The sequence below is a fragment of the Lissotriton vulgaris genome, chromosome 1_1 (genome assembly GCF_964263255.1).
Source record: "Lissotriton vulgaris chromosome 1_1, aLisVul1.2, whole genome shotgun sequence".
Taxonomy (NCBI): domain Eukaryota; kingdom Metazoa; phylum Chordata; class Amphibia; order Caudata; family Salamandridae; genus Lissotriton; species Lissotriton vulgaris.
Window position 1 is genome coordinate 537,504,249 of NC_141685.1, and position 24,970 is coordinate 537,529,218.

General features: G+C 44.7%; 1 protein-coding gene across 6 annotated transcripts in view; it reads right to left on the bottom strand.

Annotated features, from left to right (window-relative positions):
* FNBP1L (formin binding protein 1 like) overlaps positions 1-24,970 on the bottom strand; it is a 659,713-nt gene that overhangs the window by 365,869 nt on the left and 268,874 nt on the right. For all 6 annotated transcript variants that reach the window (XM_086953911.1, XM_086953913.1, XM_086953916.1 and 3 more), the window contains exon 3: positions 2,889-2,942. In XM_086953911.1, the coding sequence (XP_086810037.1) occupies positions 2,889-2,942 (54 nt within the window). The remainder of the gene's footprint in view (positions 1-2,888; positions 2,943-24,970) is intronic.

Genomic DNA, 24,970 nt, shown 5'->3' on the forward strand with positions numbered 1-24,970 from the left:
TTTGTAGTGCTTTTATGATTTTATCTGAAAAATCGAATAAAGCTTACTTTACTTACTTACTTACTATGGTCTTGAAAATAGTTCTTTTTTTTTTTACAGGGAGCCAATGTAGGATTCTCAAGCATGGCAATGAGGTGGATCGTCTGGGTAGGCCTAGAATCAGACGAGCAGCTGTATTTTGTACAACCTGCAGTTTCCTGATATGGCACTCGTTTATGGCGAGGAGGAGTGAATTGCCATAATCTAGCCTGTTTATGATGAGGCCCTGAACCAGAATTCTGCGTGCTTCGGTTGGTATCCATTTAAAGACCTTGCGTAGACTCCGCATGATTCCGAAGCAGGTGCCCACCGTATGATTTACTTGGTCCTTCATGGATAACTTGTTGTCCATGCGGAGCCCTAAGTTGCGGGCTGATTCTTTTGAGACGGGACACTCCCCTAGTACCGAGAGCCACCAATCTTGGGTCCAGTGTTCACTTGCTCGCCCAAATAGCATGACTTCAGATTTGGTGCCATTCAGCTGGAGATGGTTTTGGCCCATCCAGTTTTTTACCTCTACCATACACATTTTAAAACGCCTTTTGGTGTCGTTTGCGTCAGGGCCAAGTGTGACCAATATTTGCGTGTCATCTGCGTATGATAACACGTCAAACCCGCATGCCCTGATCACTTTGGCCAGGGGGGCCATATAAACATTAAAAAGCGAAGGGCCTTGGGGCACACCTCTTATGATGGGCCGAGTACTGGCCAGAGTATTGTCTACTTGTAATGTGGTTGTTCGGTTAGTCAAGTAACTGACAAACCATTTTAAAACCTGCCCTCTGACACCACACTCCCACAGTCTTTGATCAAGATCTGGTGGGAGATGGTGTCAAAGGCAGCCGACAGGTTCCAAAAGAACAAGAATAGAGGATTGACGTTTGTCAAGAGCAAGCCTAATGTTGTCGGCAACTTCGATCAGTGCTGTTTCCGTGCTGTGGCAGCACGGAAATCTGACTGTGAGGGATCGAGTAAGTTGTTCATCTCCAAGTAGTTTACCAGTTGTTCATTTACAAATGCTTCCAACACTTTCCCGGAGTATGGCAATAAGGAGATAGGGCGATAGTTTAAAAAAGCATTTGCATCAGCGCCAGGTTTTTTTTAATATGGGTTTAACTCTTGCCGCCTTCCAAATTATTGGGAACTCCGCTTCTTTCAGGGATTTGTTTAAAAGGTCAGAAAGAGAGTCTACTAGCGCTGGGGCAAGGATGGCAAATAGTTTGGAAGTTAATTGGTCACTAGGGGAGCCTGATTTAATTTTCCGTCCTACTAGCATAGTTTTATCGTTGTCCAACAAATCGAAAGTGGCCCATCTCGGAGAAGAGTCATTTGTATATACAGATTCTTTCGTGTATGGGTCCTGTTCTAAATATTGGAGGGATGTGTTATCCAGTACGAAGGATTTGCATATGTTTATGATTTTATCATCTAAGAATTTAGAAAGGTCTTCCGTCCATTCTTCAGTTTTTGGTGTTGATTGTGGACTTTTAAAGGAGGTGAATTCCTTTAAGATGTGGTGAAGCTCCTTAGACGAGTTCTCAGCTTTGGTTATTCGTTCGGCTAAGTGTGTTCTTTCTGCTGTTTTTATTTCCCTCATATATTTAGTATGTAGGGTTTGATAGGTTTTACGGTCATTTAGATTTTTACTCTTCCACCAGGTTTTCTCTGCATTTCTTGTTAAGGTTTTAAGGTTTTTGAGTTGGTCAGTGAACCAGGGCGAAATTTTCTCCCTACAGTGGACCATTCGTAGAGGGGCGATCTTGTCCAGTGCCTTGCCGACGGCAGATTCCAGATGCATAGCTGCAAGATTAACACTTTCCTTTGGACCTGTTTGATCTGCCACAAAATTCTCAGAGAAGGCAGCTAAAGTAATCTTTTTTATATTTCTGCAAGATTTTTTGTTTTTATTACGTATCATTTCTGGTCTGTGGCTATTTATGGCGAATTTCACCAGATAGTGGTCAGTCCACAATAGTGGAATAGGGGTGGCCGTCGAGACATTAGGAGAGTTAGTGAATAGGAGATCAAGCGTATGGCCAGCTTGATGGGTGGGACCTGTGATCTTTTGTGTCAAATTAAGGGTGTTCATAGAAGAGATAAATTGTTTTGTGTCAGTATTTGACGGGTCGTCAGCGTGATAGTTAAAATCACCCAGTAATAGGAAATAGTCCGCTGTCAATACATGAGGGGCTATAGTTTCCAATAAGGTGTTGGTAAAGTCTCCTTTATTCCCTGGGTGTCGGTATAACAAAGCCCCTTTCCATGTTTCTTCTTTTCCCAGGCTGTTCACTCTGAAAACTATAATTTCAGATTCATTTACCACAAGGCTTTCTATAATGTGAACATTCATGCTCTCCTTAGCTGCTATCAGTACTCCTCCCCCTCTTCCCCCTATTCTATCAGACCTGACCATAGAGTACTGCTGGGGAAAGGCTATGTGAAGAAACACAGGATTAGGTCTTTAACGATAGAGTAGAAAAAAATGGAGATGTCCTATACGCAAAAACTGGGCAAGGCAGTTAACACATGGCATTAATGTTCATGGCTTGTGTCCAAAAGTTGATAACATGATCACAACCGAGCAAACGTTAATTCTTGACAAGTCTGACAACACAACAATTTGGACTGAACTCCTGGTGCTATTCCATACAACAAGATGGCCTGACCATACTCATTTAGGCCAGTGTTCTATCCAAATTTATAGGTAAAGAATTTTTGTACACACTGGAGTTTTGAAAGTAATTACTCAGTCAAATAGGCAGTAAGAGTAGGTATAGAACTTTAATCAACAACATACTCTAAACCAGATCAAGTTTGCACGCATATGAAAATGAGCAAAAGTTTCTTACCTCGGTTCTTCGTCTTTGGATGAACGTTTGGGATAATATTTCTTAACCAGGGTTCTACGGATGAAAAAGTGTGCCATCAATCTTCAAACAAAAACTTTATTTCAAAATTATTTTAGAAAATAAGTATACATTACTCAAATCTGCTATTGTCTGCCAAACTTTTTCAAAGACAGTAATACATATATCAAGCATGCAGATGAATATTATGATGTATTGTCAAATTCCTAATTAACAAAATATTGCAGGCTTTTAGTACAATAGGGTTATGCACCCACCCCTTACATTGAAGACCTCATTTCATCAAGTCGCAGAAAACTTGTTTTAGTGACTATTTGTGCATGAACAAGTACCCATGCTAAATTCACCACTGGTAAAAAAAAACTATTTTTAAAAGTAATCCGAACCCATTCTGTTATTTTGGAAACAGACATATAGCAGACGGATGAACCAGGTACCATTAAAAACAAATACTAGAGGGAAAAAGTAATTTTCTTTTTAAATTCAAGGTACAACAATCAAAATAAAGCTGAAAACATATCCTCTCAGCATACAGAAGTTCCACACCGCACTGGTGCATCGTATTTTAGAATTAGTAATTAATAATGCACAAGAGGTTGAAATTCTTCAAACAAAATCAAAAACACATTTGTTTATTTAAAACATTTGATTAGCAAGCTCTCAAACATAGCAGCTTATTCCACAACTTAATTTGTCTATTTTTTGGAAATCAGGAGAGTCTACTTTGGTAGCGTACGACAATACGACATTTAGCTTCAAACATTGAAATATGTGCGATCAATAATTTTGTTGCGTTTTATTTCAGTTTAAATCTTTGACTGTTTACATGATGCTATTCTTTATCTGTAATACAGAAATTCGGCTCATACCTTCATCTTTGTTATCGTTAATTTTCAAGTTATTAAGGTCCCGACGGAATAGTCTGTGGAATTTTTATCTGTCAAAAATGCATTTTAATTTGCTGCATCTCCTTTCCTTTAGTTGTTAAACTGCTGATAAAAGTCCATTAATTCTTTTCTTTAATTTTTTATAAACATCTGTGCCAAAATCACTTATGTGGTAATGTCCTCTGACAGGCGTTCAATGTAACCTTGAGGAGGCTTTTGCTTATGGCTCAGTATTTTCACCAGGATAGTTTCTAGGCTTTTAAAAAAGAAATCTATGTAAATCATATCTAGCTCTTAGTAATTTATAAGGATGTTACTGTTTAAAAGGAAGAGTTATATGCATCTTGTGATTTGAGACTTCCTAACGTGAACAATTCTAGATTTCCCTTTTAAAGGGGCAAGTGTAAAAGAAGTTTTTCAGATCAGTCCTTTAAAAAAGTGTTTTGTCTTGTTTTTCCAAAAGCAATGTAGTTGTTTGAAATAGACAGAGACAAGTATATAGGCTTTAGATCATATATCATGGTCTCAAAACTTGGACAAAACAAATCTTCAACATTAACTACTACCTAATATTCTAATAAGTGTATTAAATGTGGAGAAGGAATAGTTTCTCCCTTTTGCCATTGCAGATCTCCAAATGCTTTTTCGGTGTAAACCCAAGGCACAACCTCCGAACTTATGCAGAAACTCCATACGATTCAGAACGCTGCAACCAGGCTGATCCTCAACATGCCCAAGAGGACACATAACCCAGCACCTGAAGAACCTCTACTGACTCCCCATCCAGAAGAGTAGCCAGTTCAAGCTTCTGACTCGCGGCTACAAAGCGCTTCACAAAATAGGACCACAGTACTTGCACCAACACCGGACCTTCAACCAACCAACCACAAACCTCCACTCATCTCGCACTGGCTCAGACCCCACACATCCTCCGCAACCGCACTGGAGGACTCTCCTCCTCTCACCTCAAAGCCTGGAATTTCCTCCCTCTCCACCTCTGCAACACCCCCTGCCTGACCCACTTCAGGAGTGAGCTCAAGACCTGGCTCTTTGACTGACACGGGCAGCGCAGCGCCTGGATACGCCCCCGGGTGCTAAGTCATGCTCTACAAGTACAGATTGATTGATGTTTAGAAGTTTGTCATAGTAACTCTATCTGACCCCATTTGGGTACCAGATCTATGCTTCTCGCCACTAGGACTTCCTCCAAGTGTAAAATCCTTATTTAAAAACTTTAGGGGACAATTAATCTAGGATTTTTTAGTTGCTCTATTTGGGGCTGAAACAGTATTTAGAGTTTACCCTCTCTCCAGAACATTCACAATCGAATCTGAATTGGCAACTTTATAGCTTATTTACCTAGAAGCAGAGTTTCCCCTGGTTTCTTTACCAGTTTCTGGTCCCCAAATCAGTCATCGACAAGGATGATTACTGCACTCTTTGCTATTATGATGCTGATCTCACCTTTGCAATCTCCCAAATAAGTGTGGCATTCTTCCATAATAGGTTCATGTCAGATATGCATCTGGTCCCCCCCCCCCCCCTGCATGGAATAGCTAAGTGCAGAGAAAAAATGTTCTTTACCCCGTTATTATAATTAACACTTGTACAGAACACAATTTGCTATTAGTATGGCTTCACAGTGCCATTTGGTAGTCCTGGAAAGGGGTTTCCAAACATTTTCATGATGGATACGTCTGTAACCCCTAACCACTTCCTGTTCTTCTCCATTTCAGTTGGACTTTGGTATGGCGCTTAACTGCATCAATTAGAGACCAGCTATATCCTATTTTTTCTTACAGCCTAGTGAACACCTCAACTGTCTGATTCTCCCTCGACTCTTCAACTGGGATTTTTCTGAAAAAGACGTGTTTGTCGTTCTCGGACTTTAACCGCAAATCCAAACACTTAACATTTATAATTTGGTGACTGTAAAATTGTGCTGTGTTTCTATCAATGATCATATTCGTACAGTTGTAAATTTATGTAAAACATGATCAAAAGTTCATTCTTGAGACACAGATCAAAGCAAAATAACATTGTGGATGGGCAATATTTAAAATAAAGTGGCAAGATGTGAACACTAAAAGCATACATGGTCTCCCATATATAGGATGTGCCAAATATAAATGCGTAAATTCTAGTTTAGTTTTCCCCCATATCACTTTACCTAACCTACGGTCTAGTTTGAGGAGGGTGGCCCTCACCTGGGCAGATTCTGACAAGCTTGTACATTATATTACTAATTAACGTCATCAACACTACATCAACAATGTGATGCAAACACTAATTTAATAGCTTCACCATGCTCTAGGATTAAATGTTGTTCCACGTAGGAAAGAAACATACATACAAGCTTTACCCTGAGAACATTTCAAAACCTACAAACTTTTTTTTTTTTTTTTTTAAGTGTAACCTGATATTTGGGTACAGCCACTAATACATGAACGTTTCTTATTGTGCCCAAACTTTGTGGGCATTTCACCGTTAATTTAAGTGTCCTTGAAGATGAATACACTCTGTCTGTCTCATCATGCAAAGCCATCACAGATGGGGATAATTCAAAGTACAGTCAGCAAACCATCTACACTGAAATAAAGCAGCACTAACGGAGACATGCGATTCCGCACCAGTGGTGTGGTCTATTTTATTATGGAATTTGCTATACTTGCCACAAAATTTACCATGTGCTTCAAATCTTGTATTCAATTCAATCTTTATTATGTTTTGGAACTCCATAGAGTTCCACATAAAAGAAAACACAATACAAAACTCCATTCATTGCCAGAAAGACAATTTACAACAATTACCGCAATACAAAATAATTCATAGAAACATACATCATAGGCGATCCTTCAATAAATAGCTAAAAAGTATTTTAAAAAAATTAAAAATGTTAAAACTGAATCTCTCATTTGAGGGGTTATATAAGGCAAACATAAAGGAATTAGCATTTAAAATACCCACTTGCAGGCATATTTGCCTTAACCATTTACGACAAAATGGACGCAGCACTGGACATATAAAAAGTACATGCATTCGGTCTTGAGTGGACAGGTGACAAAAGTCGCAAATTGCAGTGACTCCATACCATTTAAACAAAAGATTATTTAGAGGTAGCAAGTCCTGCCTCAGGAGTAACCAGAATCTCCGGACGCCGTGGGGCAGATTCCAAGTGACATAAGGTTGCACAAATTTTCTTGCAAATGAGTCAGTAAGGGGATTAACACCTTTCTTAACAAGGATTGAGGCGCTGTCCAATCTATAGCTAAGGTCCCAGGAGGCCTCTTTCAAGACAGACTTTAACTGGGTTGCGGATAAGGAAAAGAGGGTACTCTCCTCCAACTGCAGAAGCGATACAGCCTTTCTAAAGTTTTTAACAATTAGGGAGTGTTCTCTTAAACTTCCCAATAATTCTGCCTTTAAAAGGATTCTCATAGTCCCCGCTTCTCCTCTGGCTATGCTTGCGACCCAACGTACTACAGCTGCCAGGCCCTGCACCCAACTGCTGCGCAGGCCAAACTCAAGTCTGCAAGCGGCCACTGAGCAGGCGGAATTAATGGAGGTTACGCTTCTTAACAATTTTCCTTCAACCACATTTAAAAAATCCCAATGCTTTAGGTCGACCAGTTCCAATCCATACAAGAGGGTAGAGGGAATTTTTGCCCTGAAGACCTCCAATAAATAAGAAAAATGCCTTCTTCCCATTGCCGAGTACAATGCACGTAAGCTTCTCCCTTGGGATAGGGCTTTCCGGGCATTGTTGTCGATATGGGATTTATCACTTAGAGTGTCTGCGATTAATTTTCCTACGAAAACATAACTCTTTACCACCTCAAGTTTGTCGCCTCCCACAGACCAGACAAAGCTCTCAAACTTATGTTTTTTCCGGCCTGAAATACACATAATTTTACTCTTTGATGCATTGATTTTTAGAGAATGGGTTTCTGCATACAAATGTAAAGCAGGGAGGCGTTTATCAAGACCTTTAGGCATAAGATCCATTATTAAAATATCATCCGCATATAACAGACATGAAATGTGCTTTCCGCCCAAGACTGGGGCTATACCGTCACAAGAGGAAAGTGAGGCCGGTAAATCTGCAATATATAGTGAGAAAAGCAGTGGGGCAAGGAGGCAACCTTGCTTAAGGCCGTTAATTGAAGGAATGATCTTAGATAATCCCCCATCTCCTCCTTGCAAAACTTGACACCACGTGTCTGTATGTAGCGCCTGGATCATATCTAGCAATTGAGGGGGCATACCCAGAACGGATAGCTTTCTCCACAGCAGAGGGCTATCAACCTTATCGAATGCTCTGGAGAAGTCTATAAAGGCCACATACACTCTTCCGCCACGTACCCTTATGTATTTATCAGTAAAAATCTGAAGGGCGGAGAGATTATCCAGGGTTCCATGCCCCTTGCGAAAGCCTGCTTGTTCTAGTGGCAAAATTTGATTTAGAACCACCCAATCATTAATTAAGGACAATAAGCATTTAGAGAAAACCTTCCCAATAGCGTCTAAGAGGGCTATTTGTCGATAGTTATTGGGAAGATTTCTATCCCCCTTTTTAAGCATGGGCACCAAAATGCTCCCCTTCCAAGAAGATGGGATAGTTTTTTTAATGAAGCAGAACCTGAATAGAGGGAATAGAATTTTACTCCAGGATACTGGATCTTGTTTCAGGACTGATATCGGGAGTTCATCCGGTCCCATAGCTCCTGATGGACGCATATCCTTAATAGCCAGTTCTATGGATGATTCAGAAGGGGACTCAATCTTGTAGATTTCAACAACAAAAAATTTCAAAGTGAAAGGGATCAGAGGTTGGTAAGGACACTGCATAACAAATTCAATTTGGTTCTTCACTCCTTGCGAATTTCAGCCAATCATATTTATGGTTGGAGGCTGTATTCAGAGGTCAGAACTTTGCCACTATGATGTTCACTGTCCTAATGAATTAATTGGGGGGTGGAGGGCAGATTGTTTTGTCTACAGGAGGGAAAAAAAACAATACATACTTGTTGGAAAACGAGGCAGCATCTGTTAGACCTGCACAAATAACATGACTACATTTGTCCTTCACTGGGAACCAAACACCCAATTGTAGTGCCTGACTCTCAGAGTGTAGCGTTGCAGTCTGAGGCATACTCAAGGGAGGTGGTGTGGGCTAGTAATCGCTATTTGCAGGTGCGCAGAAATAAAACTCAATAATTGATTGTCCACTCTGTACTTTACTTTATAAAAGTAGAGTATATTTATTAAACATACACACTACTCAATACTATGCACCGACTTCCACATAAGCTGTTGGAATTACTTTGTGACATTGCATAACATCTCCACCCCTTACATGGAGGGTGGGGTCCAGTACCACCACTCAAATGTATGCACATCATCTTGCCCCCAATGCAATTAGTTGAACATAACCTGGGGCGTGGGCCCTGCGCACTGGCACCCTCCCAGTGGTGACCCACCCCATTACCTCAACAAGCATTAAAAATGGGTACACCTTACTTGGTGACACATAACCCTGACTGAGCATCTCCTACTGACCATAAAGTATGCACCTCTAAATCTTCGGGGCTAACAAGCGGGGTTGTTCCTCACCTAACAGCAGCAGAAAGAATACACCCCTAAAGGCATCACAGATGAAATCACAGGATTAGGCATATACAGCCAGACACCCCAGCAGGAATGTCTGTCAACCTAACCTCACTTTACTTATGGCATCACCTATATCATGTACTTCACATCAGACGTGAACTTCAGTCCCTCTACAAGAAATAACTGTTTAGTTAATGAATTTCTGGTGCAATTACACCTCTTCACCTCCAGGAGATGCCCTTCTCTAGACTTCCCCAACTCAGCCCGACACTCCTTGATGCACTTCTCAATACACCCTCCGCTGAAGAACAAAAGTTCCAGCCTAGAAGGTGTTAAATGCTGGCTAAGCCCTTGAGGGGTTATTCTTCTCAAGTCCCCATGAGACTTAGGGAGGGACTTCTCTTCGGGCCGGGGGAGACTGCGCTTCTCCAGCACCTACGCCTGCACCTTGGCACATGTGTGGTGGTGACCCCATCCTCCTGAGGCCACCACAAGTAGAGAAAACGCTGTTTCCATACAGGCCTGTTTAGGCACTGCAATGCCACTTCTCTCTTATTTCCTGCATATTACATTAGCGGCTCTCCCGCGTGGCCCCAACCAGGCCCTGGGCTCCTACCTTTTGTCTTTCGGGGTTCCAGTCCCACCTGGGACCTCCGCAGGCTCTCTATGTTGGAGGGCTGCCCGGGGAGCCCACCCCCCCAGCTGCCCCGCCAGCTCCCCGCCCAGCAAGCATCCTCACGTGCTGCTGCAGGAGCCGGCACAACTCTTCTTATCTGCCTGCTCGGGCAGACAGGCAGCTCTGACCCAGTCCGACCGGACCGCGGGGGAGTGCGGCAGCCAGCGCCAGGTGCTCCCCGTCAAAATCTTCACGAGGAGGCTTCGAATAGGCACATCTTTGCTGGGGAGGGGGTGAGCGGACGGCTCTCCCCAACTTTACTTCTTCAGGGCCCATTTTCATGGGGGGGGGAGGAGCGACAGCGCTTCCCCACCCCCCTCCTTTCACATCACCAGGGGCCAGGGTGGCCTCCTGGCCCCCTTCTGGGGCAACTTCACAAGGGGGCGCAACAGCGTCCCCTAACTTTGCTTCATTCTGGGGCAGCCCCCGAGACCAGACCCAACCCGGGGGCATGATTTCGACCAGCGACAGAGCCCCACGCGCTTAGTCGTCGGTCCCAGGCGGGATCAAAGGTCGCCTACCTTCTGGGGGCCTTATCTCGCCCCCTGGAGTCCGACTTGCTTCATTTTCATCTCCTCTCACTCCTCTTGGCCAGCCCCAGTCACTAGAAACACTCTCCTTCGCCTTGAGAGGGGGATTCAGCAATGAGCAGTCTTCACTGGCTATCTGCGCCAGCCTTTTGCCTGGCTCTCCTCCTGGGCCTCCATGCGCAAAGGCCTCTACTTCTGCGCACCTGTCCTGGGCTCTTCTTCTGGCGCTGTTCAGGGCCCGGGGGGGGGCAGTCAGGGAATACCTCCTTCCAATTGCCCATTGCCAGTCTCCAGCACCTTCCGCCTCAGCAGACCACACCCAGAGAGAGCTTCTCTTCCTGTGCAAGCTCTTTTTAAAAATTGAGTAGGGGGCTAGCAGGAAGTCTCCTTTTGTCCTATCAAACAGCAACACATCACTTCCCTACCCCTGCTCCCTCCTAGTCCAGCCTCTGGGTTTGTTCAAAATGGCATCTTCCAGGGTCTCTGGCCACATGGTCTCGGGGAAAAAAAAACCTCCCCCCCTCTGCCTTCCCCTTCTTGGTGCTGCCTGGCACCCAGGGATATCTGCTGATGGATGAGCCTGTAGCCCCACCCATCTTCTCTTCGTGCAGAGGAGGCCTTAGCTTGTGGAAGAAAGGTTATCAACCCATCCAGCTGAGGTCAGCCCTCAGCCAGGCCCTGGTTATGACTGACTTGGAGAAATGTGACATTTCTGGATGACCCAAAAGCCGTACAAATATGACTTTGGACTCTGCAGAATACTTCTTTTCACATACGCTACAGTGGACTTTAGAGCGTGTCTGGAATCTGTAGGCCTTATGAAGGTTAATCTACCCCATGGGCTCCAAATACCCATAGGGGAATTTTGAAGTGGAAAACGGTAAAACACACTGACTTTCCGTGGCATGTTCCTTCCCAGTGGCTAACACATTCCTCCTGAAACCTCTCATCCTTAGCAAAAAGAGAACTTGTCACCGAGCCTGCTCTGGTGCGGCCCCAAAGATATGGAACTCTTTTCCACCGGAAGTTCGCAGAATCCCCTCAACGACTGCTTTCAAACTGGAATTGAAATCATCAATCCTACAATCTCTGGTCCATCATGTGACTCTGCTCTTCTTTACAGCATTGTGTGCCCCCCCTCGTAGCTCGCTATATACCTGATTTTTGTATTATTCTCCTTTGTGTCATCTGTATGTGAATCATGTGATTATTCATGTTTTGTATTATTACTTGATGTTGATATTTGGTTTTGACCTTCCTTCTACCCTTTTGTAAAGCGCTCTGATATCCTTCGGGATCTGGTTCGGGCTATATAAAAGTTTGTAAATAAACGAATAAAAGTATAAAGCCTATTCCTTGTCACCACCCAAGTCTGCATAAGTCCTACCACACCATTCACTCTGTAGCTGCTCCTGGACTGCACATGCTAGGAATCTCCCCTGCGCAGCCCCTACACATGTGCACACGCATGTACACCTGTGTCTGCAGGTAACCAGCCAGGTGTCCCTTACTCCAGCTGCTGCGCAGTGGCATGGTCAAGCCAGGGAGATACCTGTAAAATCCCCATGCAGTCTCTTCCATCCAGAGTTCACTGTGGGTGAGTCCCAACTTATGAGGCTCCCCCACAGTAAAAGCTCCACAATTAGGTGCTCAAAAAGCGAAAAATCCCGGCGGCCCATAGTGTCAAACACCTTCTAACAATATTTAAATATGTAACAAAACGTAAGGAAAGAAGGACATAATCTATGCGATGAAAACATTTTTAATAGTCGATGAAACACATGTTGATAACACCAAGATCTTCAAAGAACAGATGTTTCAAGAGGGCCCCTGCAGTTTAGAAGAGTTCGAAACAAGTGACATCTTTATATAGGTCTGGTGTCTTGAAATGTACGGTATTTTAGTGAATCATTTCATAATAAATAGTTAATGTTCTACAGGGCTAGTTGTAGAAGGCAAGTGTGCTTTTAAAAGCCCCATGGTGTGAGCAGATAAGCCCCACACTGAGCTCCAGACTGAGGATTCTTTTAAGGGTAGCAGCATGAACAGAACAGATATGTACCTCTACTTGTGTGTCCTGTACATTTTTAAGCAATCTGCTACTCAAAGGTACAGAAGACAATGCCAACAAAACTAGGTAATCCGGCTTCTATGCAAATGTAAATCGGTTGGTGAATAACATATGGATATGTGAATCTCATTCTTTAAAATACTGTATATTTTCTAAAGCATTAGGATCCATTAGGCATCAATTCATAGATTTGTTAAAATGTCACAACTGCTCATAATTGTTCAATTATTGTGCCACAGAATGAGATATAATTTTTTCTTGCAACATATTCAGTCAACCATGCTGTATAATGTGATTCAGTCTAGTCACAGAATTTCACAGGCCCCTGAAACAATTAAAATAAATTAAAGACAAATTCTACTTCTATTAGGTCTTGTACTGTGCAAGATCTGTTTATGCTGAGTAAGCACTGAGCATGAACGACGTGCAAAAAACACAACCTCCTGTGTGCGAATTCAAATACCGACTAACTCAGGGTTTGGCATGTAGGAAGTGCGCAATTTGGAATCCATTCTGAATTCTTAAAATCAGGATGGGGAATAAACCTTTAGCTGGTCATGACATTTCCTGTTCGAGATGCGCAAACCGCGTGTGTCATTTCTTTGTATAGATTGTGCCAGGTTTGACCCAGCGAAAACCAGGTGAATAAACAACCCCCAGATGCACAGGTTGTTTGCTTATGAATACGGAATTAGGCGCTTGACCCGGTATTACCACACCAGTTGTGATCAGGGCTTTAGAACTTTACTTGGATCGAAATTATAAATTGTAATTACGTGTCCATTGTGATTAAATGTGTACCAATTAATAACTCCATATCCCTAGGCAAAAGAACGTAAAGAGATGTGGTTAAAGATCTAATTTGAACACAGAGCAGTCTGATCAAGTCTGAAACGCCCAATGAAACCCAACATCGGTGGTAAAGTGATGTAAAGAATGTACCAGAGAGGAATCGAGCACAGATCGTGCTTGGTGACCTCATCTCAATGTAAAACAAGCATTTGCAATGCAATAGGTCTCGCATTAATTAAGTTTGAGCTATTGGCATTGCTAAATATTGCAACACTTGTTAGGACACACTCACATTTAATTTTTGGAAGTTGCACCGCTGTTTGGCGGCTCGTTAGTTGGGGATTAGGCGCCATCTTGGGAGGGAAAGTGCCGGAAAGGGACGCCATCTTTGTTGGCGGTTTAGCTCTTGCTCTTGCAAAGCCATAGCACGATTGGGTGCTATTTAAACGTTCCCCGATGACGCGCAGCAGTAACGCGCAGCGGGCGCGCCATAGGCACGCCGGAGGCTCGCCAGAGGCGAGCCCATCTTTGCCCATCAGTGACCATCTGGGGCCCGGGGCCAGAACCCCTGGTCCAATCTTGTCGTACTCCAGAGGTGAGCTAATGGAGCTCAACTGTGGTAAGTCTCAACCTGATCAGGGCTGTATGCAGGTGTTGGTTCGGGAGGGCTTGCTGAGTTCTCCTAGGAGTACCACAACGCGGGTGCGCCACGCCAAGGCTCATGCGTTAAAGTTCGGTCTTCTGAACACGCGTTCTCTGCAGGGACACAAGCTGGAGGTCTTCTCATTATTGGAAGACGGAGAGCTGGATGCCCTTGCACTCACGGAAGCGTGGCTGGAGGATTGTTCAGTGCCGGATTTAGTGGCGGCCCTACCAGACAATTATTTGGCACTCCACTTTAATAGGGAGGGAGCCAAAAAAGGAGGGGGAGTAGCTCTCCTCTATCAAGCACGTCTCCGCGCTGAAAGATTCTTATCAGAAACCTTGGGGGGCGCAGAGATCCTAGGAGTCAAACTCAGACAGGGGGCAGCGTGTGTGGTGTTCTTGGTGGTTTACCGCCCGCCTGGGGCTTTGCCGGATTTCCCTGTGCTGTTTACTAGACTGCTTCAGGATTTGCGGTCGAGATACGATAAAATGATTGTTGTCGGAGACTTTAACTACCACTGGGAGAAATCCCCTAAAGAAGGTCAAGCACTACTAATTGAGGAGGCAATTTCCTCCTTGGACTTTACTCAGCAGGTGAATGGACCGACTCATGAGAAGGGACATATGCTTGACCTAATCTGGACTACTATGCCAGTCCAGGACGCCACAGAGATCTTGCCATGCGTTTGGTCTGATCATTCGTTAATAAAATGTAAAATCCTTCTGAACGGCCATCCGCCCAAGTTGGGTGAAGGTTGGAAAATGGCCCGGAAATGGAGAAATCTTGATGGAGAGAGAATGAGGTCTTTCCTACAACAGTCTCCGCCGTCAAAGGAGCAGGACGCCAACGTCGATGCCCTTTGCGGACATCTCCACCACAAATTGGGGAGAGCCATTGAGTTGGTGGCACCCCTTCGCAGGGTGAAGAAGGTGGATAGGGGAGCTGGGGCCCCTTGGTATAATGATTCCCTACGTGACATGAAACGTGGGGTGAGGAGGAAAGAACGTGCATGGCGGAGGGAGTATGACGCCACTGCCAAGAAAGACTATATGTCTTCCCTGGCGTCCTACAAATCAGCCATCCAAACCAGAAAGGCGGTCTTTTTCGAGGAGAGAATAGTGGCAGCTAGGAATCCACAGAAGGAAATCTTTCGGGTTTTGTCAGAACTCAGGACAAACAAAGAGCAAAGCACTGAGTTCACCCAACAGGATTGTCAGAAGTTCCAGGACTTCTTTGTGAGTAAGATCTCCGACATTCTGGGAGAAATCGCTGCAACTATACCCCTCAATTGTCCTAGCCCACCTGATTATACTGTTCCGCCAGTTCTCACCCCGTTAGCCGAGTTCCCTTCAATTGTAAAGCAGGAACTGACCAAGATTACGGACCGAGTTAAATCCGGTTCATTGGTGGATCCATGCCCGCCTGAAGTATTCAAGCTAGCACTACCAGGCGTCGAAGAAGAAGTCTTGCACTTACTGAATACTTCTCTTTACACAGGACAGGTCCCTCTAGCATTTAAAGAGGCTCGACTGATCCCTTTACTAAAAAAACCTGGATCGGACACAAAGTGTCTAAAGAACTTTCGTCCCATCTCCCAGTTGCCTTTTCTGGCTAAGGTAATTGAGCAGCATGTGTTGGTATCGCTCTCAAAACATCTAGAAAGTAACAACCTGCTGGAGGCCAATCAGGCAGGGTTCCGTGCTAACCATAGCACGGAACTAGTCATGCTATCAATTCTGGATGAATTGAGGAGCCGGGCAGATACAAAAACACCTAGCGCCCTGGTACTACTAGATCTCTCCGCGGCGTTTGACACCGTGTGTCATGAACAACTTTTGTCGCGGTTGAGGTCTTTTGGTATCAGGGGTACAGCCCTGGCATGGCTTGCATCATTTCTGCAGGGCAGGACACAAAGAGTTCAACTGGGGGACCTGCTTTCCACCTCCGCGCCTATTACTTGCGGGGTCCCACAGGGCTCTGCTTTGTCACCCCTACTCTTCAACATCTATTTGCAGCCATTGATTGCACTCCTGAACAGGATGGACTGCCTAGTTTATAACTACGCTGACGACACCCAGATTATCATCCGGTTAGAGAAAGGTCCAGGAGCGTCTACCAGGCTACAGGACATACTTAAAGCCACGGTTAATTGGATGTCTAAAAACTCCCTAAAAATTAACCCGGACAAGACGGAAGTGTTGCCCATTTCCATCACGGGCAACCCCTGGAACGAGAAATTCTGGCCTGCAGAGCTGGGTGTACCACCAAAACCAGCGGTTGCAGTTAAAAGTCTGGGTCTGTACATCGATGGAAAACTATCCATGGAAAAACAGGTCACGACTGTAGTAGGAACCTGCATTGGCTTAATGCGGCAATTGAGAAAAATATCGGCACTGCTATCGTTTTCCACCTTGAAACATGTGGTTTCAGCTATAATCTTGGCCAGACTGGATTACGGAAACTCTCTGTACATAGGGCTACCCCAGCGGTTGCTGGATAAGCTACAGGGGGTTATGAACGACGCAGCCAGGTTGATCTACAAGAAACCCAGGATGACCCACTCATCCCCTCTGATGCAGGAGCTTCACTGGCTCCCAATTCGGCAGAGAGTAGCTTTCAAGGGACTGTGTATAGTGCATAAGACGCTGTACGGGAATGCACCAAAATACCTAAAGTCCAGAATTTCCGTCTATACGCCGAGCAGGACTTTACGTTTATCAGATGCTACTCTCCTATCCCAACCCCGGTTTAAATTGGCCACGGTAGGGGGGACGTGCTTTTTCTAAAACACTCCCAGCTCTGTGGAATAAACTGACCCCAGATCTAAGGAAGGAACGCAATTTGTTAACTTTCAGGAAAAAGCTAAAAACTGTTTTATTTAAACAAGCATGGAGCAGCCACTAGGTGTACTGCCAAGATCAAGTAATATGCTGAGCCTTACTAGGTAATTTGGACAATCAGCGCTTAGAGGCCCCGGTGGTTATAACGCGCTATACAAATTAGATAAATAAATAAAATAAATAATAAACACCAATTGCAACAAAAGTCTATAAATTGTAGGCCAAAAAAATGTGTATTTATTTTTGTAGCAATGGAGGCATGCTGCGCTTTAGATGAATAGGTTTAAAAGTAAAGTGCGCCATACTGCGATTGCTACAACAGTTAATTGTGGATGCGTTAACAATTGATGTGTGCACTGATGGCTGGTGGTGTGTGCCTGTAGAAATTGTGCACTGATGGCTGGTGGTGTGTGTGCCTGGTGGAGGTGTGCACTGCCGGCTGGTGGTGTGTGCGCGTGATAGAAGCGTGCACTGATGGCTGGTGGTGTGTGTGCCTGGTGGAGGTGTGCACTGCCGGCTGGTGGTGTGTGCGCGTGATAGAAGCGTGCACTGACGGCTGGTGGTGTGTGCCTGGTGAAAGCGTGCACCGACGGCTGGTGGTGTTTTCTTGGTGAAAGTGTGCACTGATGGCAGGTGGTGTGTTTGTGCCTGGTGAAAGCGTGCACTGGCGGCTGGTGGTGTGTGTGTGTGTGTGTGTGTGCCTGGTGAAAGCATGCACCGACGTCTGGAAGTGTGTGCCTGGTGGAAGCGTGCACTGACGGCTGGTGGTGTGTGCCTGGTGAAAGCGTGCACTGACGGCTGGTGGTGTTTTCTTGGTGAAAGTGTGCACTGATGGCAGGTGGTGTGTTTGTGCCTGGTGAAAGCGTGCACTGGCGGCTGGTGGTGTGTGTGTGTGTTTGTGCCTGGTGAAAGCGTGCACTGGCGGCTGGTGGTGTGTGTGTGTGTGTGTGCCTGGTGAAAGCATGCACCGACGTCTGGAAGTGTGTGCCTGGTGGAAGCGTGCACTGACGGCTGGTGGTGTTTGTGCCCGGTGAAAGCGTGCACTGACAGTGTGTCTGTGTCTGTGTGTGTGTGTCTGTCTGTGTGTGTCTGTGTGGTTGTGTGTGGGTGTGTGTGGTTGTGTGTGGGTGTGTGTGGTTGTGTGTGTGTGTGGGTGTGGGTGTGTGTGGGTGTGTGTGTGTGTGTCTGTGTGTGGGTGTGTGTGTGTGTGGGTGTGTGTGTGTGTGGGTGTGTGTGTGTGTGTGTCTGTGTGTGTGTCTGTGTGTGTGTCTGTGTGTGTGTCTGTGTGTGTGTCTGTGTGTGTCTGTGTGTGTGTCTGTGTGTGTCTGTGTGTGTCTGTGTGTGTCTGTGTGTGTCTGTGTGTGTCTGTGTGTGTCTGTGTGTCTGTGTGTCTGTGTGTGTCTGTGTGTGTCTGTGTGTGTCTGTGTGTGTCTGTGTGTGTCTGTGTGTGTCTGTGTGTCTGTGTGTGTGGGGTTGTGTGTGTGTGTGTGTGGTTGTGTGTGTGTGTGTGTGGTTGTGTGTGTGTGTGGTTGTGTGTGTGGTTGTGTGTGTGTGGTTGTGTGTGTGTGGTTGTGTATGTGTGGTTGTGTGTGTGTGGTTGTGTGTGGTGTGTGGTTGTGTGTGTGTGGCTGTGTGTTTGGTTGTGTGTGTGGTTGCGTGTGGTTGTGTATTTGTATGTGGTTGTGTGTGTGGTCGTGTGTGTGTGGTTGTGTGTGGAACCACAAGCGCTCAGCAAAGCAACAGGCAGCCTTGCAGGACAAACCAGGGATTTCAGCCCTCCACATCGACCCCCACAAACAAATGCCAAAAGTGGCCACAGCAGAGCCCAACAGGCACCCGCTAGACAGGCGAGAAAAAGTGAGAAGCACAAGCAAAGGCGACCCTCCGCCAGCAACCTCTGGTAAGGCAGTCTGGCGCAAAGCGGACCACAGAAAAAGAAAAGTATACACCGGCCGGAGAAAAATTAGCAGAGACCTCTGACCAGGTAACCCTGAGAACCATATAATGATTTCAAACAATGCTATAGGAATTCATTAAAATGCATATACGTTCAAGGCAAGGCTGACTGTACACCCTCAGGCCCTTCTAATCTGGATGGCTCAATTGGTCTAGCTTAGCCTACCTCCTCTCAAGGCATTGTGGAAGGTGCAGTGCTGCCCTTCTGTGCTGGAAACATGCCTACACCCACAGAATAACCAGCAAAATTCGCAATTTACAAGTACCACTAATGTACACGTTTGTTTTCATGTGGCCTGCTTATTTAGGGACACAATTGTGAGCAGTACTTCTTCTGAAAGCTACATCGATGAGGCAACTGGGCCAAAACAGGTGCACTGGTGATTTTTGTGTCGAATCTGCCATGAGTGCAGCGAACAGAGGCGACAAGTGCGATATTAGGCACTACATTAAAAAAAACAAGGTCAGTGGTGTAGACATTGTGTCCTGCGACCTACTGCAAGGAAGAGAATGCTGCTTGAATTCTAAAATACAATAATCAGGGTTCAGTGGGGCCCTTGTGCCACTGCACCTGCTGCACTCACTGAAACTACGCCCCTGGCCAAGACACACTTGTTGACAAGCGCAGCGCTCTGTAAGCAGCGTAAATAGATCAGATAAATGATAAACTTTGACACAGCTGCTCACACTACCTGTAGGAAGGAGTAACCGCTCTTTGTCACACCCTTAGTGAGAAATGTTTTCAGAGTGCAATATCCCCCCTCACCCCCGTGGGCCCCCCTCCAGTCTTACAAATTCGTACAAAGGAGAGTTTTGGTACTATACACACCATGAGGAAAACATTTAACTTGCAACACTTAACTGATTAAATTAAGGGAGGCCACACGTACTTCACCCAATAAACTAACACGTTGACCCCTCCCCGGCCCCAACAAATACACGAGATGGTGCCCATGGATGCCACGCCCCACACCCTCACATGACCTTTGAACCGACAGCAGTGCGCTAAGTGCAGCATATTACAAGGTGAACTACAAGTCCCAGAATGCAGAGCGCTCCTGGCAGCCAGGCACACCGGCTGTTCATTTACGCACAAGGCAGGTGTGTGAGCCTCGCCAGGGCTGGCTGTGACCTGCTGGGGAGAGGGGGGTCTCCTGTTAACAAGACCCCCCTCAGGCCTGCCTAGGGCACTTGGCACGAAGGCAGGTGCAATACACGGGAGCCCCGCCGTAGGCCAAGATGAAAACACAATTAAGAACAAACCCCAGAAAGGTTAATCCACTTCGAGAAGACGCGCAGGCGGAGGGGGTGGAGAGGGGGGTAAAGTGTATTAGAATTGAATGCCCTCCCCCATCCACCCCGCCCCCCACCGGCACACAATGAGCTTGAGAACAGTCACTAATGCGATTACATCTTCAGGGGGGCGGGGTGCCCTTAGGACACCACTTTGTTTGTAAACCACGGGCTCTACCTACTCACTGGCACATACTATAGCACACTGAGCCAATGCAGCCGCTTCTAGGTGCTTTACAGGTGGCTGGATGTACCATGGATTGGGCAACAAGGCCAGCTGCAGGCGGGGAGGGCGTGCACTTCTCAGAGTCTCATACAGCTGAAAGGGGGGCGAAGAGCTAGATCTGCACATCGCCTGGGAGGGTACAGACGAGGTCGGCTGAGCACAGGAGTAGTCATGTGGCCCAGTCAGATCTATCCTTCGAGGGTAGATTCGAGGCTGGTAGGGCTGGGGTAGAGTCGGTGCTATGTGAGGCTGGGACAGAGTTGGCAGAGCCGGTGATCGTGTGAGGCTGGGGCAGTGCCAGTGGGCACGCACGGCCGGTCAGGGTGAACGTGCAAGGGAGGTGGGGGTGGGAGTGAGCGTGGCGGCATGGTGAACTCGCCATCTACCCTAACAAGCGGCACAGAAGACAAGGCACTGATTGCAACGTGAGGCTTTGAAACAACAAACAGTCTAATAAAGTGGGCTCTAATACTGGACACAGGCTGATAAGTGAGGCACTGAGACGAGGCACGGATTGTAGAGTCACTGAGTCAGCATTTGAAACGACTCACAAACTAAAAGGTGGACTCCAGAACTTGTATTTAAATACACGAGAGTGGCAGTTAAAATTGGATGAGTGAGGCGGGCTCTAAAAAGCATTGATTGTGGAGAGAGAGGCTGTGAAATCAGACACATTGTGGAGACTGGCTCGGACATAAGGCACAGATTGTGAGGACAGGCTTTGAAAAAAAGGAAAAGATTGTGGAGACAAGCAAGAGAAGAAGAAGAGAATTTAGAGATAAGCTCGGAAACGGAGAGCTATGCGCGGCACGCAAAAGCAGTTAATGAGCCTCCATAACAGCTCGTAAACGAGATAAGAAAGGCAGGGGGGTGGAGAGGCATATGGCTGCATTGCACGCATGCACGCCTCGTGCACTGTAGCTCTATGTCGCGTGCACTGTAGCTCTTATTGTTAGTTTGATGTGCTTTTTTCTTTATTACTGGATGGATTGCTGAATAATTCGTTTTAATTACACTGGGCTACAAAATAATTCAATGTACCCATTCCCTCGGTTTTACTTTTTTAGATTTCTTTTACTAAATGCAGTTCTTGGTACACCCGCTCGATAAGGTATCTACAAAAAAAGAGAACGAGAGAACAAAGTTAGATTCAGATGTAGAGGGGGTGAAATGATGACAAAGGCAGAGAGGAAAGGGGAAATACAGAGGGAGTGTATAAGGAAACGAGACCGGCTCAGACATCAGAGAATAAAACAAGGCACGGCCTGCAGCCGTGAATAAGTGACGGTGGGGGGCGGGGTAGCTGAAGCCTTTGATGTGGCCAATGCTGCTGGCAGGCGGAAGCCTGTGGGGAAATGCAAGCTTGTGCACGAAGGAGCTTGTGGTCACGTGATTTCACGTGAACTGTTGAGAATCCTCCTCATAAAAAGTCAGCTTTGTGGATGGACAGCATTAGGTCTCTCTACGAGCCCTAAAAAGGTCCCACGAATCACACCACCAACAACCAGTTCACCGAGGTTTGTGGAGGAATCCATGCAGTACACTCGTGGACAGAGCTTGCATTAGAATACATCTCTAAGGCATCTTGCAGCAAAAATGCAAAAATATGATAATCTTCAAATTTGTATTTTATTAACATGCAGAACCGTTTCACTTTGATATATCAGATTATTTCAATGCACTGAGAATGCTTTATTTAGAGTGCTAGTTTTCAAATATGAATTTAGAAACATTCATCCCCCTACCTTGACAACAATGCCAATAATAAAATAAGCAGCACGCCAGTTATGTACTTTCTTTGGATGGCCTGGGTTATTACTATACATGAACATAATACTTTATTAAATCAAAGACAGGAATAGGTTTTGTACAGTGCACATCCTTTAGTCATGTATTTCAAGGTCTTCAGATTATAATTAGGGCTCCCGGTTTTATGGTATTATTTTTTGGGGCTTTTCCATCAGTATTTATCCAGGTTTCTTTTTTGCTAATATCTGCATTTATCCATATTTATTTTGGATTTTGTGAACAAATTGAGCAGAAACCAGTATATTTCTACATGTATTTAACCAATAAATGTTCACTCGTACTTAAATATTGGAGAGATTTCAATGATATGAAAACCTAGAGACAATAAATCAATGCACTTATATGAAAACATAGGCACATCAGTATCAACCTTGTTCATATCTACTGCTGTTTAGGCAACTTTACTAAAATCCCTTGTTTTTTAAAGTTGTTTTTTTTTTTAACATGCTTGCCTGTCCATCTGCATAGTTATACACTTGGCAGCCATGACTGACAGCATTTAGAATCACTCAAAAGACAACCCAATTCTGATTTTATCCACATTTAAAAATAAATACAGACAGGAAAATAAATTGGTTTCTGTCTGTATTTATCTGCAAAAATCAGTAAAAATGGCAAACCGGGAGCCCTAATTAGAATGAAGAAAAAGAAGGGAAAGTTAAATAAATTGCCAAGCTCACACAATTTGATAAAGTGGGGAAGCCAAGATTAATCCCAGGTTCTTTTGTTTTTTTTTATTGTGCAATTCAGCCACTAGATGTACACCCAACTTACCGCCAAACCCCTCCTCCTTGACACCCTTGCCTGCCCATCTGCATAGTTATACGCTTGACAGCCATGACTGACAGCATTTAGAATCACTCAAAAGGCAACCCAACTTCTGTTTTTATACACATTTAAAAATAAACACAGAGAGGAAAATAAACGTGTTTGTCTGTAAAAATAGAAAAAAGGAAGCCCTAATTATACTGAAGAAAAAGAAGGGAAAGTTCAATAAATAAATTGCCCAGGGTCACACAATTTGATAAAGTGGGGAAGCCAAGATTAATCCCAATTTTACTTTTTTTATTTTGCAATTCAGCCACTAGATATACACCCAATTTACCACCAAACCCCTCCCCTCGACCGCCACTGCTGGATGGCAGGATTGGAATGTTGTTGATTAGTTCCACGAACCAAATTTGATTGTATGCAAAATTAAAATGGACCGTGTTCTTACTTGCTATACACTCTTGATCACATATTGTCTCACATGTGTATCACTTGTATGGAAACATCAAGCGCATTTCTCACCACACAGTCACAATGTTTTTAATGTTTTTTATATACAATTAAATAAATTGGTCATTTGATGCATACCTTCATGTCATAACACTTCCTCCAACACTCACGCTAGTAAGGCCACCACCTTGGCCATGATGCTTTTCAGCACTTCCACAAATTCTGGTGACACAATGTGCCAGTCAGGGTCACAACAAATCTATATCTTTGCTAATGAGAATTAGGTCCAACTTAAGAAACAGAATATTCCATTGAAAGGCAAACTATTCCAGATCTGGTCGACTACACCATTTCAGTACATGCAGCGACAGAACACTGGGCTCCATTTGTCAAATGAACCCACCAGAAAGGAGTATCCAATAGGTCTTACAGGTCGCAGAGTAAAACAACTCATCCAAGAAACACATTAAGCAGATATTGTCGCTGAAATTTCAATTTTTCTCCAAAATACAATGCAATATGGAATAAAGCATTAGCATCTATCAACATCTCCATGCTATGAAGTGTATGCCATGCCCACTAGTTCTCTGGCTCAAGGATCATAACACTTATTGTAAATGAGGAATTCTGTACAGTTCCTTTTTAGTGCTGGGTGAAATTGGGATTCTCCCTTCTTGCAAATAAAACAAGCATTGGAAATGCATTGGGGCTCGCATTTACTCGAGTTAGAGCTGTTGGCGTTGTAAAGGACAATGTCTTATCCATGCGTTATGGATGTATATGGTGTGCAGTGGAATGATGTGAATTGTATCGGAATTGTTAGTTGTGGATTTGTGTGGAGTGGATTTTGTATTGTACCGTCAGAGACGTACAATTCAAAAGAGTTAGCACTCAACGCTGTTAGGAAGAATACACACTAATTGTACAACCTTGTTTCTCGCTTTACTTAAAGTTGCTATTTTCCCAGTGTGACTTCTGACCATTTCAAAGTAGAGGACGGTTAGGAGTTTGTGAATGGCAATAAACTCACGAGTTAAGGGGAGACTTTTTTATCTGTAAAAACATCATTGTATGCTATGGTATGGGCTGTTATGGTACACAATGGTATAGTATGATCAGTCATTGAATAGTATGATTTGCCATAAAGTGGTATTCCTGTTACTCTGCATTTCGGAATAGTATGGTTTGTTATTGTATAGTATGTTATGTTACGTGATGGGAAGGCGTGAGTAAGAGAGTGAGTCTGGTGGCTCACTGAGAAGAGAAAGCTCATAATTACAGGGTCAGTCAATTACAGGTTCAGTCAGAAGCATACTTCATGGCGTATCCTTTTCTAACTTCTGACTTTTAACACTCACAGGATGGCTGACCTTTTTAGCAGGTCTTGCACTTTCATGCTAGGGATATCCACTGTTCAAAACACCTAATTCTCCGATAAAATATCCACAAGCTCCGACGAGACACAGGCTGGACAGGTGGACCCGTGAGTCAACCAAATACTTTCCCA